Source organism: Filicampus tigris, chromosome 1, assembly GCF_054856515.1.
Source record: "Filicampus tigris isolate MCC_2025a chromosome 1, RoL_Ftig_1.0, whole genome shotgun sequence".
Taxonomy (NCBI): Eukaryota; Metazoa; Chordata; class Actinopteri; order Syngnathiformes; family Syngnathidae; genus Filicampus; species Filicampus tigris.
Window position 1 is genome coordinate 7,296,972 of NC_141217.1, and position 17,915 is coordinate 7,314,886.

General features: G+C 40.7%; 1 protein-coding gene across 1 annotated transcript in view; it reads left to right on the forward strand.

Moving 5' to 3' along the window:
* Nucleotides 1–207: 207 nt before the first annotated feature.
* sema3h (sema domain, immunoglobulin domain (Ig), short basic domain, secreted, (semaphorin) 3H) overlaps nt 208–17,915 on the forward strand; it is a 64,229-nt gene continuing 46,521 nt past the window's right edge. The window contains exon 1 of the mRNA XM_086049730.1: nt 208–793. Coding sequence (XP_085905856.1) covers nt 694–793 — 100 coding nt within the window. The 5' untranslated portion in view covers nt 208–693. The remainder of the gene's footprint in view (nt 794–17,915) is intronic.

Genomic DNA, 17,915 nt, shown 5'->3' on the forward strand with positions numbered 1-17,915 from the left:
CTAATAAAGTTGGTATAAGAGAGTGAAAAGTGAAATAGAGATGACATAGAGATGTCATTTGGACTATTTTTCCATGGAGCAGTGATGGGTGTTAGTGTTTGTCTATATGTGGGTGTGGTGGGTGTGTGTGTGTGTGTGTGTGTGTGTGAGAGAGAGAAAGAGAAAGAAAGGAGGAGAGCGAGCAAGAGAGAGAGCGCCCGAGAGAGAAAGCAGTCACATGCGGAGAGCAGCAAGGACAAGAGACAGAGCAGAAGAGGGCTGTCAAGCTGCGAGGAGGCACCGTTGAGACGACTTCATTTTTTTCCCCCTCTTCTTCCCTGGAATCCATTCTCACCTCATCTCCAACACCCACAGACACACGCTCGCGACTCAAAAACACAAGCCCACAGATGGTGCTGCTACATGCTTAAAAGGAGTGCTAAATTATTTTCAGGATTTGGACACACTCCCTGCACACTTGGACTATTTTAAAACAGCATCTTTGTGACTTGGACTGGCATTCCAATTGGATTTGATTTGTATGAGCTGTATATGTATTTATTTGAACAGTGCACCACTTTGGTGCTGCGGGGTGTGCACCTGAACACGCCGCCACTGGCGCCAAGAGAGTTTGTGCAGTTGTGAATTGGCCGAATTGGTCCGTTCTGGAAGCAAGACTTTGACTTAGTGGGTGTTCTAAGGAGGAGGAGGAGAATGTGTGGACCGGCGACATTGGTGCTTCTGGTCCACCTCGGAGCCACCTTAACAGGGGCCTGGAAAGCATCTCAGCCACGACTGCAGTTCACACACTCCGGTAAGAAGAAACACATCTTTATATGATCTCTTTCGATCTCACATGTCCGTCACACGATCGCTCCACCTGCGCAAAGTCGCAAACACTAATCCCGACATGACCTCCCTGCAGTTGCTCCCTCTCAAGTTGGGAATGGACATTTTCATGTATAGTTGTCTTGTGTCAAAGCTTTGTTTTGTTAAGATTGCCTTCTCCTTTGAGTATGAGCATTTTTGACTTTTGAAATACTGCATTCATTCTGTGGGGGAGGTGAAATACAGCTAGTTAAAGTCTTTTTATTTCATATGAGTTTTTAGAAAAGTAAAAGTAGAGCAGGGCGTGAAGAACCTTATTCCTGTGAGGTGAATTTCATTTTCATCTACACGACAGTGAAGAGATTTCATTCAACTATCAAAAAAATATTGAAATATTCTGCATACTGGAGCACTTTTCAATTTTCCTCTGAGGTATTATTTATTTCATAATTTCATGGCGGGATGGACCAGAGGCGGAGAACCCACTAACTTTATCTGGTGCACAGCTTGTAGGTTCCCCACCCCCGGGCAAGTAGTATGAACTAATGTCTGCAGAATTGTTTGCAAGCAATTTAGCAATGAAGTTCGACACCTAAAGGCCCCCAACTCCCCGTGAGTTCTTGACACTTCCCACCCACCTTCAGGATTCAGAGTCAAGTGTCTGTGACCATTTCAAAAAGCTTGACAAAGAAATAATTATCCGATGGCACAAATCCCAGACACGCATCACCACCAAATTCATTATTTCTTGCCCCTGTGCCGATTCAACCTCCACGGTATAATACATGATGACTACACTGTTTTTGTCATGGTTTTATGTATCGTTCACTCGTGCCAATGTGTGACACACTGCACAAACACGTTGAATCGTCATGCTGGTGTTCCACAAGAGCACGTAATATGAATAGTTGAATTGTAGTTCAGTATTCCCTGTCACATGCGCACTGTTGCTGCCCACACTTCTCTAACCTCATAGGAGCAACAAATGTCTGGGTTGAGCCTCACTTGAGACTAGTTCGAAGTGTGAGGATTCAGTCCTGGCCCGATCATGGTTTTTGAGGCAATTTGACGTAAAGGATTTCACTGTACCCGATCACGATTGATTATTGCCATTTTCAGCGCAGTTGGGAATGTTCAGAAGACGACACGGTGCAGGTTTGCACGTAAACACTTAGCTCGCGCAAAAGTCTGGCGAAAGGCAAAATAGTCACATTTTTATGTTCTAGGGCTCAATTCTTATGAGAACACATTGTTGCGCTATGTGGAGACGAACTCATCTCCCAACGAGGACAGCGACGACAACGTGATTAGCACAAAAACCAAGAAGGTGACATGTTAGGCAGTCGACCTAGAAAATAGAGGGAGATGAAGATGATTGCTGAGCTCTTCCAGGTGGGAATGAAGCTTTCATGACACCTCGGCATGTGAACATGTAAAGAGTCTGCATGTACATGCAGTCGCTTCAGCATAAGTGGGCTTGCATGGAGTTAATGTTTGTTCATATGCAGTGCCTGTTGTGTATTTTGTGTGCCCACTGTACTTTTCTCCTTATTTCCTTCAACAACTGGTGCGTGTATTTGTCTTAATATATCCACGGAGATCAGCGTGTTCATCTTTTCAAAGGTTACTAGCAGTGAATAGATGTTGTGTTGTGATCTGTATTGGCACAGTGGACTGTGTGTGCGTGGGTGGTTGTGGGTGTGGGTGTGGATGCGTGCTGCCGCTCTGTGGGAGTTCCATGCTGTGGTCATTTCCCTTCCCATCACCACTTTTTCTTCATAATTTTCCTCTGACAGATGGAATAGATTTTTTGGGTGTGTAATTGCTGTAAGACAGGGCTGCCCACACTTTTTCAGCCTGAGAGCTACTTATGACATGACCGAGTCAAAATGATCTACCACCTACTAACAATGCAAAACACATTATTTATAAATATATTGAGGATTATTTTTGTATGTACCGTATATGCTGGTGTGCCTTGCATGACTGCATCAACCTATATAGCACAATACAACAACAAAAATGTTTTGTAATTACCTTACTCTGATGACTTGCACTGAATGGAATCAGCCAGGGACGCATAGTACGGACAGTAACTGCTGATAGCCAGCCTCAAGCAGATTTGCAGCAACAACAATTCGCCCGTTCGCTCCATTCGGCGCGTAGAAAACAAGTCAACTTTTTTTGCACACTATGCTAATGCTAACAATATTGCTGGCCGCTGAGTGAACAGGACGCCGTGTGGCTGTGTGTGACTAGTATGCCCGATGCTGATTGGCTGCCACGAGGCGAAATGGGTAAAAAGTTGACTTGTTTTATACGAGCCGAATGGAGCGAACGGGCGGATTTCCGGTGCTTCGCTCCGCGTCCCACCGCCTCAAACGCATCATTTGCGTCGCCTAGCACGAAACCGCGCCCGCCCGCACGAACTACATTGACTCCAATTCAAACGCGCCGCCAGAAACGCTCCCAACGCAGTTGGTGTGAACGTAGCATGAACGTAGCAATAAGGACGGATGATAGGCTGGCGATCTACCCACGATGCCTTTGCGATCGACCAGTCAATCGCGATCAACGTAATGGGCACTCCTCCTGTAAGAAATAAAGTTAGGCTCTAGTTTTTCTTTGTATCATGCTCGATATACATTTGGATTTGCGTTTCATACTCGTTGCTAAAACAATTGGAAATCCTAAAAGCCACTCTATTGCTTCATGAATATTCAATCAACCAATCAATCAAACCTTACTTATAACACTTTACATGCAAAATGCGACTCAGAGTGCTTTACATGAATTAAAATCAACCCCTCCCACCAATTGTCTACAAGAACAAGGACGCACACACTGGCACACACATACCGGTGGCTATATTTTGGCTCCCATAAGATCAGATGGAATACTCTTCCACTAATGGGTAAAAAGCAACACTGTGTCATATGTCAGTTTTTGTTGATTATGGCGGCGCCATGTGGACAAAAGCGGGAGTGTTTTGACCGAAGTCAACACACACCCGCCCGATCTTTGCCGAGTGAACCACTACACTGTATGTGACAACATTTGAAAGGGTATTCCCGGTACACAATATCTACAATAATTTTAACAATCAGACATGAAATACTTTGTTGAACAAAAGAAAGTGGAAAGTTGGACAGAAACTGTACGGCAAGGAACTAGCACGCAGTAACTCGTCATATTGAACGTACAAACCGTATAAATTAAAATACCTGCAGCTGACTACTTTTTGTTGAGGAATATGACAAGTCTGTACAGAGGCGGAAAACTGTTGCGTGGGTGTGACATGCTGAGAATCCATCCATCATTCAGTATCCATACATTTTCTAGACCTCTTGTCCTCATTAGGGTAGCAGTTGAGTGGTCACAAGTCAAACGCAGGGCCTGGATAAGAGAGTCTCCTTCTGAATTTTTGGAACTTCTGTTTCTCTGTCATTGATGCGTTTTTTGCGCAGTAATGCTCCCCAAGGAATTGTGCATAGCAACGAGGCTCCCGTGGCTGATCTGCCTGTTGGCTGGTGGCAATGTGTCAATCCTCTTTAGCCAGGAAACGTGTTGAGACTGAATTAACACAGCCCCCTCCTCCCCTTGTTGATATGATTGCTGCATTGACAAAATTCCACACAATTGACAAGACATAATCAGCGGATTAGTCACTTTTGTGAATAGATGTTGAATAGATTTGAACATAACATACAAGGGCTGCAGCCATTGAATATTTTGTTACTCGGATATCCTGCCGAAAATTCTATTGAATAATCGAGAATTCTGATAAAAAATAAAAAAAAAAAAGTTTTTTTTTTGCCTGGTCAAAGAACAATTATCAAATACAAAAAAAAATATGCATTTCACAAAATAATAGGGATCTAACGATATCCAAACGTTACGATACGATAATATCATGATATGAACCTCACGATGTGAAAATTATCATATAAAAAGCTCACAAAATTGTATAAAAGCTCATGATATTGTAAAAACAATAAAATAAATAAATAAAAGAGCTCCTATACATCACAATATTCTGTTTTTGTATATAATAACAGCATTCACAAAGAAATAGGCTTGGCCAGTCATGCGCCCCTATTGGCTCAGCAGCGCAAAGTATCATGGTGTATGTAGTTCACAATGCGGTGTTTGGCTGAAGCGGGCCCACTGAGATGTTGAAAAATATTGGACCTTTGCATCCTTAATTAATGATTGAACATGATTTCAGGATGATTTATCACAGCTTCTGGCCTACTGGATCCTCTTTTGTGCCACCACTCTCCTCTCCCACGAGCAACAGTCAATGGCGTCCGTGCGTAAGCCCATGCTTATAATGAAAACTGATCAGAAACGGTATGGTAAGTGGACCGAACCGAACATGCCATACCGAAACGTATTAGGGGTGGGCGATCTGGCAAAAATATCATATCACAATTTTTTAAGAATAAAATCACGATCACGATTTTATCATGATTCTTTTTTAACATAGTTTTTTAAAGACTAATTTGCACTTTTCTGACCATTTTCCTCATGTTAAATGTATAAAACATATTTAAATGTGTATAAAACTCTAAAAGAAAAAAAAAGACATTTTAAGTCAGCTAAGCTTTCCGAACAGGTTTTAATTTGAATAGTGACAATTTTTTATCAAAATGTGCAGTGAATGTAAACATAAAAGGTAACAACGTAAACATAAAAACAACTCGTAACGCAGGTTTAGATCTCCGTTTGCTTTGGCTGTCGGCGCTGACGTCCGAACCGAGTCCCTGCAAACTTTGCAAATAACTGGTTTGCGCTTTCTCCTCCAAGGAAAAGCCAAACCCAATCGACACTGTGGATGTGGAGTTTCTTTTCGTGACCAAATCTGCTTCGTGGTGACTTTCTGCTATAAGCTTCCCGCTATACGAACAAACGGGGAGGCGGGGAGTGTCACGTACCGTGCACTGTGCGTGCTGTGATTGGTTGGTCGGGTATACTCGTTAGCTTTGCGCCGCCATAGAGCTAAACTGTTTAGAATGTGCCATGTAGACGATCAAACGATCTTTCGGCTTCATGAGATCGTGAACATGTTATACCGCTTAACGATCTAACATCGTCATATCGGCCACCCCTAACCCACGTAAACCGTTACACCCCTAATACACATATATCTATTTAAATCAAACTATGTCAAACTATTCCTTGACTCGTTTCCCCTTAACCATCTCTTTAGAGCAGTTTTAAAGGCGATAAGGGAAGTTAAGCTCTTCACGAATAAGGGCAGAGCTTTCCAAGACACACGTGCTGTATATCTGAATGTGTTTTGACCCATGTTTCTTTTAAATCTGACCGGACTAAATTTAAAAGATTTTCCCCTGGTGGAATGATCATGAACATCACTCACTTTGGTAAAACAATTACTCAAGTATACCTGGGCAACATTATTTAAAATTCTATAGACCATACACAATTTGAGTAGAGTCACTCGCTCCTCTACTTAGAGCCACCTCAGTCCATCACAATGTTCACAGGCTGTTTTCACGTCATTTATATGAATCAAAAATAGAAGAGGTCCTAAAATGCTGCCTTGAGGTACACCGCAAGTTGATTGAAGAGATGGTACCATTCACTTCCACAACCTGCCGACGAGCATCAAGGTGTGATTTGACCCACCGAATTGATGCACCGTTGAATCCCAAGGAAATTTAAACAGCAGTGTACCGAAATTTACTGTGTCAAATGCCTTCTGTAGGTCCAACAAAACCATCCAACAGTATTTGCCATCATCTATTTCAGATGTAATTAAATCTGTCAAGTATAAAAGACAACTATCCATTCATCCATGTGATGGTTCTGAATCCTGACTGAAATTTGTACCAAAAATTGTTCAACACCAGATATTCATTTATTTGATCAAAAATTAACTCTTACAAATGGAATCAAGGTCACGCGAGAATATTGCGAGGCACGAGAATGAGCGAGCAGATGACAGTTTGCAAATGGCGGTAGCAATGAAGTACAACTCCATTAAAAAAAAATATGGTGGCATTAAAAAAAAAAAAAAGGAAACATGATAAAATTGACATCGGACGTACAGATTCACGATGTGCGGTGTACATGTTTGAAAGGGTGTTTCCACATGTGCAAATTACGCCCAAAGCGTACAACTTGACAGGTATGGTGTTAGCTGTTGCTACAGCTGGCTTGACTGTTTTCCAGACCAAATAAATGGGTAGCCTACCAGAGGCAGAAAAAAAAATTCTGGAGCATTTTTTTTTAATCAAGGTACTCGAATTACTCAAGGTTTTGTTTCACCCCTAAAACATACGGAATTTGTGTCTTCCAGCAAAGCAATCAATTACAGCACAGAATGTAAAACAGCAATCCCAGCAAATGGAATACTAACTGTGTCCCTAAAATAAGTAGCAACAAATGACAAATTTGCAGACAGCCTGGCTCTGAATTCAAAACATTCACATTTCATGGCTTTTTGTTTGCTTTCATGAGACTCATCAACAATGTGTGCTACAGTGCCTCATCACATTAATGAGAGGCTCCTAAATGCACACACACATGCACACATGCTCATTGCAGATTCCGTGCAGAGCAACAAATGCCTATGCGTAGCAGGAACATTGCATGGGAATATGAGGACGTCCTCAACACCCCTGAGGAGATTAATCAATGAATTGACTCATGATTACTTCATTTGTATTTCTCTTGAAATTGGATTTATTTTTGTTGGAATCGTTCTGTATGAGACCTTCTGTGGGCAAATGAGCTGAAAAGATGTCAGCTTTGACCTGTGACCTACTGACTGCTTCTCACGCCGGCGCTTAAACTAATCCCGTTGTCGCTTTCTGGACAGATGCCCAAATTACAATGTAAATGAGTGACTGCATTCAAATTGCCGGATGGGTGAGGTTTGTACTTTTTTCCCCTCAAATTCTTTGTTAAATAAGAACATTAGGCCAACAAAAAAAACTACTGCGATATAGTATATCACTAAAATAGATGTATGTTAACTCATTCAATTCTAGACGTTTTTAAAGCAAAGTTCACCATACAGTACAGTATGCCGGTGGCAGTAAATGACTGGATTCCAGCTGATGAATAATAAAAATAAAAAAAACTCCATGCTCTAGTGAATGTGAACATGTATATGGACAAACTCACAATAGAGATGTTACCTTGTTTTGGAAAGCCAACAGATGGAAGAATTCCAAAACAGCTGTTTCCATGGATCCATCGCACCCTTACAAATTGGCTGTTTGGATTACGTAGAAGGACATCATGAAGCTCCGTGGTCCCTGAAATCAAAGCTGTCAGACACACAACCCAGCTGCTGTGTAAGCCTGCTCATTTTGGCCTCAACAGAGAACCTTAAAGCAACAGCAACACATACGCACAATTCAAATTTGTAGGGATCAGTCATCAGAATTAGAATGAATTTATTTGCTCATTTTTCTTGTGTGGATTTTATTGTTGATTAACAGTGCCTTGAAACAAAATCGAATGCACGATTTTGCTGCATCCAGCAGAGGCGCTGTTGTTTCAGGTTCTTTTCTTAACAAATATATTGACTATTTTCCTTGAAAGGATGAGCTAATTCTATCTGAATGCTTTTACTTCCTATGTTCATTTCTGTGTTCTATAGGGCAGAATAATGCTTTGCAGAGTTGTCCCATAGCATATGCCTGTGTTGATATAGTTGAACTCGAACAATAGCTGACACCATGTTGTATAACACAAACTAGTTTAGACTGAATCAACAGTACCTCGGCTTGTTGCAATTTAGAAGTTCTCTCCATTTTGCCTTAACTGCCTCAAAGCACGATTAATCAACAATTAATCTTTTGATGGATTACCGTGCCTTTCCTTGATAGTAAAACTGATGTCATCATCATTGGCCAAGCGCTTCCCATTGTGTACTATTACCGCACAAACGCTTCCAGAACGATATTAGGATATTGAGTTGTTTCATTATTAATTTATTCTTTCAGATGTGTTTCTATCTAGGCCAGTTCTTTGCAGGCTCTGTGCTGCAAATTGCTGCTGCTGAGATGCACAATTCACATGGATGGTGATGTGACACCACTACATTCTCTATTATTCATTTTAATGGTTGCAGTCCCCCAACGGTCGCATGGCCATTGCTTGTCACTGCTCAAGTGGCCATTCAAGTCCAACCCAGCTGCTGGCTCATGCAAATCAAAGGTTATGTAAGGAAGGCAACCTCGTGTTCAAGGATATCCCATACTGATTCATCCCGACAAGAAGCACGTAAAAATTGAGATTATTATCATTTGATAATGGGTAAAACTTGTGGAGCACTACAGAAGATCACTAAAGTGTAGTTCATTAACCATTTATGAAGTTAGAAGTGCACCACTTAGAGGGCATTTATCTTGTGGTCAGCTAAGTACAGTACCTTAGTTTGGAACATTCCTTTTCACAAACAATTCGGGTTTGTCACAAAATTTTCATAGAACAATGGCTATTTACGTACTCTTTTCGATATCCGAATGTTCTAGGTATGGATGAGCGGATGGAACTATGTTTGCCTCTTATGTCTGCGTAACCATCATTGGCAACGTGCATAACGCATTGCTGTAAACTGAAAATTTGTTGTATCCCTCTGCGGCCGAAAACTGTTGCATATTTAAGTATACTCACGTCAAAATAGCCGTCCACGCATGTTCCACCCACGTACAATACTTTCAACCAATCACAAATGCCGGAAGCATGCGCGTTTTATGAATGAATACGGAAGTAGGTCCCATGTTAACGCATTGAACTTTTACCAAACAAGTAAATAAAACACTAAACAGTCAGAATGGCTCCGAAGACAACGGAATTGCTAAAGAGAGCATTAGGGAGCGCTTGTCATAGATGAGCTGGCAGTTCGGTGCTCATCCTCTCGCGTTGTGTAACCCCGCTCTGCATCACACAAGGCAAGGTAGGCACCGGTATTTTATCTTGATTGTTTTACCCTTTATTTGACTGACGAATTGAAAGTGCTCGCTGGTGATTGCGTGAGCGAGGTAAATGTTTTTATATAATAATTAACAAAATAAGTTTTTATTTCAATCATATTTTATCAAGAATATGTTCTATGGTAGCCCACTAGTTGAAACAACGCATTATGATAAATATTGCATTTGTGGAATAAGAGTTAATCCACCCGTTTTTAGCCAACTCTGGGGGCGGCCATTTTGTCACTTCTGTCGACTGAAAATGACATCGGCTGGCCTGTTATCCGAAGCGGAGCCGTGATTGGTCGTTACCTGAGACCTGAGATGGCCAAAAAGTTGTGGATTTTGCTGCTTAACTCGTATTCGACAAACGCAATATTAATCAGAATGCCGTGTTTCAACTAGTGAGCCTGCTGGGAACATATTCTTGAAAAAATATGTTTGGCTTGATTTCCACTTTAATGTTTTGTTAAGAGTTTTAGTTTGTTTATAATAGTATGTTTAATTTATTCCTACATTGTGTTACATTTCGTTTTAACCAGAAACTGTTAAAAAATGGGGTAAGTATAACTTAGTTTTGGGGCTGGAACGGATTAATTGCATTTCCATTCATTTCAATGGGAAACATTACCTCCATTTATGAATGTTTCAAGTTACAAACAGACTGATACAGCCAATTCAAGTCATAACTTGAGGTTCAATTATACATGAAAAAGCCTTTTTCAGAGACACAACTTTTCCACTTTTGCTTTCAGCAAGTAGTCCGCATAACTGGGCTCTTTGCTTTGGCAACAACAAACACCAGACAACAGTGGGTATGCTGTTAATGTGTACAGGAGAGGTTTCTGGCGTTAGGAGGCTATCTTTAGCCTAAAGCACACGATTAAGTAAAAATTAAGCCTCACGTTGCTTCCAGTTCCCTTAAGTATCAATTTAGAACAATTTGCTCCCTACCCCCATCTGTAATCTTGAGTTGGATCTCGTTCCTCGTCATCTGGTTTTTAGACCATTCCTTTCTATCTTTCCCAGTTTCTTCAGCCTTTTTTCTCAGATGCCGTATGCATTTTTTTCACTAATATGTCCAACAACGGATTCCATAAGATCAACATCAAACAAGGAATCTTTGTTTGGATTTGAATTTGGATTGATTCATCTCTTATCTGGACATGAAGGATTATTTCAGATTGATTCCGACAAGCATTCCTGTGACTCTGGCTGCTTTAGGGAATGTAGTCCACAAAGCGCACTTGACCGGCTGGCCAGGTGCGAGTCACACATTGACTGCATGGCCAGCGACGAAGAACAACTTCTGGTTACGTCATTGGATTTCTATGCAGAGTAAGATCCAAACACACGAAGGTGAACTAAGGGCCCTTTTGTCCCACCATGTGCAATGTTCAGTCCATGGCCTTTCGACAGAATAAATGAAGATAAATAGAAAAAGAACCCTAACCCTAACCCTAACCATCTTTGAAGAGCCAAGGTCCTGCCAAGGTCCCAATGTGTGTTCTGTTTGTAGGGCAGCATGTTCTTCTCAACAAATGCAAATTAGCTCTGTCTTTTTGCCAAACGACACTTTCTATTCACTCTCAACCAACACAAATATTTGCTAGGCTCCAGTCAACCTTCACAATACTGTACAGTAAATGCCGTTCTGACATTCCTATTAGTACGTAAACCAGAGGCGACCTCAAGAATACTTAATGATGGGAAGATTTGCCAAGTGACACAAAAGGTTGGAAGTCGGCCTTCCCTTTCCTGTTTAAAAAGAGATTGTCTTATCAGGAGGTCATAGTATACAGGGAGTTTTCTTTGCAAATATTTTGGTCTGTTTTTTTTTAAAAGCAGTGATTCTTCATAAACTTGAAACTCAAATCTGTTCAAGTCACAGGAAATATATCCTGAGTAGCCACAAGCTTTAATGGACAGCTTTGCAATGTCCGTGTATCCGTCAACTTTGCTTTGAGGCTGAAGTAGATCAATATCAGCCTGATGAATTAGTTGTTCATGTTTTTGATGTTCATAGCATGTAAGATGTATGACAAGGTACCCATATGTGGTTGTACAGGGTGGCAAGGGGTGGCAGCAGGCACCCTTACCAAATGCCTTGATCCGCAGTTGCCACCCCTGGCAATGAATCTATCATATTAAATTCACAATTTTATTGCAAACGTTCCTTATATCGTCTCTATTAGTGTGTATACAAAGTGAGTTTAGAATTTAATCTCACTACGGAATCATAAATACAAGTCCTCATAGTAACAGAACATAACATGTTTGTCACAAGCCCTCCACCTCATGACAACACAAAACAATAAAACAATTATAACCCAGTTTATTACAATATACTGTATTGTTAACAGTGCTTAAAAAATATTCCTTTTAATGTTTGGGGTTTTTTTTCAGTTTCATGGTACATACCACATTTTTATTCATTGTTATTGTACAGCCTACACAGAGATGTTATTCACGTGACATGCATAAAACTTGCTAGGGAATGCAGAAATTAAAACCTGAAAATAGAGTGTGTATGTATCTGTGTGTGTGTGTGTGTGTGTGCATATGAAGGGGTTATAACCTTCGCCCTCTCAAGTGAACCTCCTGCCATCCCCTCACCACTCCAGCTAAAACCGTCAAGAACCGCCAGTGAAGGCACCGCATGCTCCACTCGTAAGGAAAGATCACCTCAATAGTTGGTGGTAGGCCATACTAATGCATGTATTTATTTTCTAAAGCAAAAAGTTAAAAAAAACAAACAAATTTATATTTAAAATATATCTGTCACGTCTGCGGCTGTAAAGCAAATGCCATAGCAACAGGTGGCACTATGATTATGGGCATTTCGGATAAACAGAACCTGAAGAAAGTGATTTTAGTCAGGATAAGTTCTGCCAAATATTCTGAGACAATATTTAGCCATAGAAAACTTTTTACATTTCTCCAACATATAAAGTAGACCAACGGCAACCATCCTTGTTTTGCTTTCAAGTTTTCCATGAAAACAATACTATAGACTCAAAATGGGCAAAACACTTGCTCATTTTGAACGTGTCTACAGCAATTAGCCAGGGCTTTTATAAGCCAGCCTCATTTGCAACAAACGTGATAGTGAGCCAATAATTGTTCTCCCGTCATAACAATAGACTAGACCTCAAGTTTGACAAGATTGTGCTGCGCTTCACTAGGAGCCAGACTGCACAGTCTGACGATGTTGATGATGATGAATAATCATATGATCCGAGGTCAAAGTTCAAACTGTGTACAAGGGTCTGGTCTGTTGGTGACACAGTCCAGACATTGCCGTCTGTGGGTTTGCGCTGCAGTTGACTTCAGCGTGTGTGCCAATATGAATGTTGAGAGCTCACGCGGGATATTAATAAGGAATGAGTCTTAAATACAGTAGTAGCTAGTTGTGATGGAATCAGCTTAGCAAATGAAAATGTAAAATACATAAATAACTACTGCTATTAATTAGTTTTTTCTTTAGCACTTAATCCTTTGTAAAATCTTTCTCTTACAACTTTTTGATTTTTTTTTTGTACTGCTTGTTCTTTGATTTGTGACTTGGAAATGAAAGATGACTTTTTTTTAATTTATTTATTTTTTAATATTCACTCAGAGGATGAGACATCACTTCAAATTGCATCACGTCCGCAATTAGACGGACATTGGAGGCATTGCACGACCAGAGAAACATTCAAGCTTTGTTAATGTTAGTCTTATGTAAGGCAGCAATGATCAAAACTAATTGGACACTTCAAACGGTACGGTGACCTATAACTAAAACGGAACACCGGTGGGGTACCACGCCTCTAGGATCAACAATGCTAATTTGGATGAACACTTTTATAGCTAGCCACCTCTTATACGTGCCTTGATGCGGTGATTGGGATTTATACATTAGTCACTGAAAAATGACACCGTATTGATGGAAAGTGACACAAGAAATGCATCTAGCGTTGATCAAAAGTGAAAAGAAACCCTTGGAAGTAATGACGTCACAACTTCTTCATTTCGAGGTTATTTCACGTGCTGCACATTGTTTGAAAGGGCCGATTTCAAGCATCGGAGAAGGTTCGTTCCCAGGCTTCTTCGGCAAGGCTCCTGTTGTAATTGCGCTAGTAATTGGCAAAGTGATAACCCCATTTCCACAGGAAACATGCCCCGGTTTCCTCACCCCCGCTACCAGTACCCCTCCAGTAGTGGCGCAGCCAACAAATTCCACCCCCTGGGAATGCTGCACCAGACACTAGAGTTCCCTCGGGCACGGTGAATAGACCGGCAGGCGGACGAGGATACACACAGAGACAGAATACACACACGCGTGTACACCCCCTAAGCACACGCACACACACACAAACACACGTTGTTAGTGTAATTTCTCAGATAAATGATAGTGGCAAGTATGTCTGGCCAGATGTAGAAAACCATGAACATCAGTAAACAGGATTTTATTTTATTTTTTTTCACTTTTGAGACACGTTTTTGATGAGTATGGAAAAACGTGACTTGACCCGTGCGTGCCAAACACCTTGCGTTGATGAACTGGAACAGAGAGCAGCGACCTCTGACAAACATTTCCAGAGACACACGCCAACATCTTGTTGAATTCTTCAAAGAAGAGAGTTGAATAGAGATGTTAAATGGGCAACACCAACTGCCCAAATTCTTGTCCATGCAGTGTAATTGCACTAAGACACATGAAAGGACATTTATGGGTGGACTTGCAGGCTGCAGATGTGTTTTCATGCCTGTGGATGTCGAAATTCTTAACCCAGGGATAGGAAAATATACCTCTTAACTTAGAAATAATCATGTACATGTGGACATGGACTCAGATTGGGGCTCCATAAAAGCTCTTTCCGGTATACTGTTTATATGACTATACTTGTGCATACTGTATAATACGGTACTTGGCTTTATGTCAATTACATTTCAAAATGCGGCATTACTAATTGCGCCGCAACGTGTTTACGGTCGCAAAAAGGTGAGTGACACATCGATTCATTTGGTAAGTTTGGAAAGTTGCCTCCCTCTACATGTGTCACCCTTGATCAAATCAAAACAAACAAATCCAGCAGCGCTAGCCTGCTAACCAAATTAGGAAACATCCCACTTGTTCTTGACTGTGTTGTCAGATCCGCTCTGACGCGTTCAAGAGATGCCAGCATGGAAAAAGTAGTGTTGACACTCGCCATGCGCTTCATAGATTCTGAGCCGTGTTTTTCCGCCTCATTGCTTCGTCGTAGCCGTCACCGTGACATCCCTTCGCTTTGACTATAAGCATCTGCATTCGACAGCGGCAGCTGAATTCCAGACCGCAAGTTTGAAGCGTACAGTAAACGTTTATGCCAGAGAGATCTTTTTATGAATGGCAATGATGTCTAAGATACAGATACTGTAAAAATAACAAAACAAACAAACAAGACAACACCACAGGACAAGTACAGAACGTTGAACAGTTGCCATTTGCTCGTGGCAGTCACAACATGTGCTGACATCTGTAACGTCATGTCAGCTTGTTATTGGTAATCATTTGCAGTGAAAACGCAGACCTCTTCTCACAGTACTCACATTTTTTTTTTCCCCACATTTACTGTTTCTAATGTTACTTGCTTTATCTTCATCCTTATTTAGGCTGAGCACAGTTTTTAGTAATATACAGGCAGTGTTTTCATGAACCACTTACCATCTTTAACCACTGATACATTCATGCGGAAACACTAAAACACTCGACAGACTGATTCTAATGACAAACGAGGAGGGTGTGATTAAAATCACATTGACGATGCACCTCATTTAAAACATTTTTGCCCATTAACCGTCAAGTGCAAAAATAAGTTAGAAGTGAATATAGAAATGGTTCAAACATGAGACTGAGTGGTTGTGACTGACTTTCTGGCCTTGCCTATCACCCTATGTGGTCTGTGCAGTATAGGTAATGGATTGGGGGATTACAGCCACGTGTGTGATCTCGTTACATCTCACAGTGAGGGAGCCTTAATTGAAACCATTGTGTCGTGGTCTTGTAGAATATTGGAGCGTGACAATTTTTCTTTTTCCTAACATCTGTGTTGTGACAAAAAGGCAGATAGATAGATAGATTGAGGCCACATGGCTCAAGTGCAAACGTGTTTGTTTCCAGGGCTCACTGATGAAATTGCAATAAAATCCAGAGCTATAATCCAATGGCAGGACAACAATGTGTCTTGTGAAAGGCAATAAAAATGAAGCATTGTGGGGCAACCGAAACGCCCCGACCACCAAATCATTTTTAGCAGGCGTGAGGGAAGGGGAACATTTTCTTCCCAGTAAAAATCGATACAATAAAAACGAAAAGCATGATATCACAATTAATGATTCAACACATTCATTTGGATTAAGCAACTACAAAAATATACATATTTTGGGCACAGTGATAATTCTGATTCACGATGCACTGAGTGACGTCAATGCATCTGAAAGACTAATAGCATAACGACAAAAGCGAGAATACATTGCTTGACACGCTTGATACAATATTAATTTATTTTTAAATGAATGATCGCATTGTTTAGAAAAAGACTTTGCTTATCACAGAAGTGTGTCAAGCCTACGCCATCATGTTATGTAACAAGCATGGGCACCAGAACTAATGTTAGCGTCAGTTCTAGTACAAGCAAGGCTAATTTGTCTCTTATAGTGGAAGAAAGAAATAGACTCTAACGTAATGTGAGGCCGTTTATCAAACTTGTATGGCCAATATTTTGCTTTCTTTGTCCCTTGACTGTATCTGACAATTTCTATTTGTTCGTTATTGTGTACCAACTCAGATCCTTGTTTATATTTTGGCTAATAATATTTGAGGGTAGTGTACATTTACCAAAACAAAAGATAAAGAGGTATTTTTATTATAATGAAATATAGTATTGTATTATAGGTTGCAAATATAGTTGTGAAGTTAAAAGCACCTGACTTGACAACAATCTTTTAAAAGCTTGAATATCGCTAATGTGAATTCATGAGTTAAAGTAGATCCTTATGAATAGTGTCAGATCAAAATTGCTCTTGAAATCATATTCCTATCTGTACTTTGTTAAAAATTGCACTATGGCCGCAACTAACAATTAGATACTTTAATAATTGATTAATCTGCCAATTATTTTTTTTCAATAAATCAGGTAAAAAAAAAAAAAATAATAAATTTCTTTACTCAAAAACAGTATTATTTTAAATTGACAGTGCAGAAAATGCACAAATGTTAATTATTCATCAAATCAGTTTCTAGTTTGGTCCGTAACATACAGAAGCGTTGAACTGCGAATGTAGAGTAAACATTTTTGACTGGGCTATGTCGTTGTAAGGTCCTTGAAATGTAAAGTTCCATCCATCCATTATCGATACCGCTTATCCTCACAAGGGGCGCGGGGCGTGCTGGAGCCTATCCCAGCTGTCTTTGGGCAGTAGGCAGGGGACACCCTGAATTGGTTGCCAGCCAATCGCAGGGCACACAGAGACAAACATCCGCACTCACAATCACACCTAGGGGCAATTTAGAGAGTCCAATCAACTTACCATGCATATTTTTGGAATGTGGGAGGAAACCGGAGTACCCGGAGAAAACCCACGCAGGCACGGGGAGAACATGCAAACTCCACACAAGGAGGCCGGGGCTGGGATCGAACCTACGACCTCTGAACTGTGAGGCGGACGTGCTAACCAGTCGACCACCGTGCCGGAAATGTAAAGTTGTTCATTAAATGTTGAGTACAAAAATATTTTTTTATCTGATTGATGTTATTAACCATCCATCCATCCATTATCCAATCCGCTTCTCCTCACAAGGATTGCGGGCGTGCTGGAGCCTATCCCAGCTGTCCTCGGGCAGTAGGCGGGGAACACCCTGAACTGGTTGCCAGCCTATGTTATTAACCAATTATTGTTTTTGATTTATTTCTTTATTCTTACAATATCACACGAGAGGTTGTTGTTGTACTCCCCAACCTTTTTTGGAAATGATTCAGTTACTGGTGTGGTCGTTGTTTTCCAAAGTAAAAGCAGATGTTTGCAAATCTGTGATTTTGAATCAACACAAAAGGTAATGAGTTTGCTTTCTTGAAGAACTACAGCAGTCAGAGAATAATTAGTGTTGAGAGGCTGAAATCAGAGCATTAG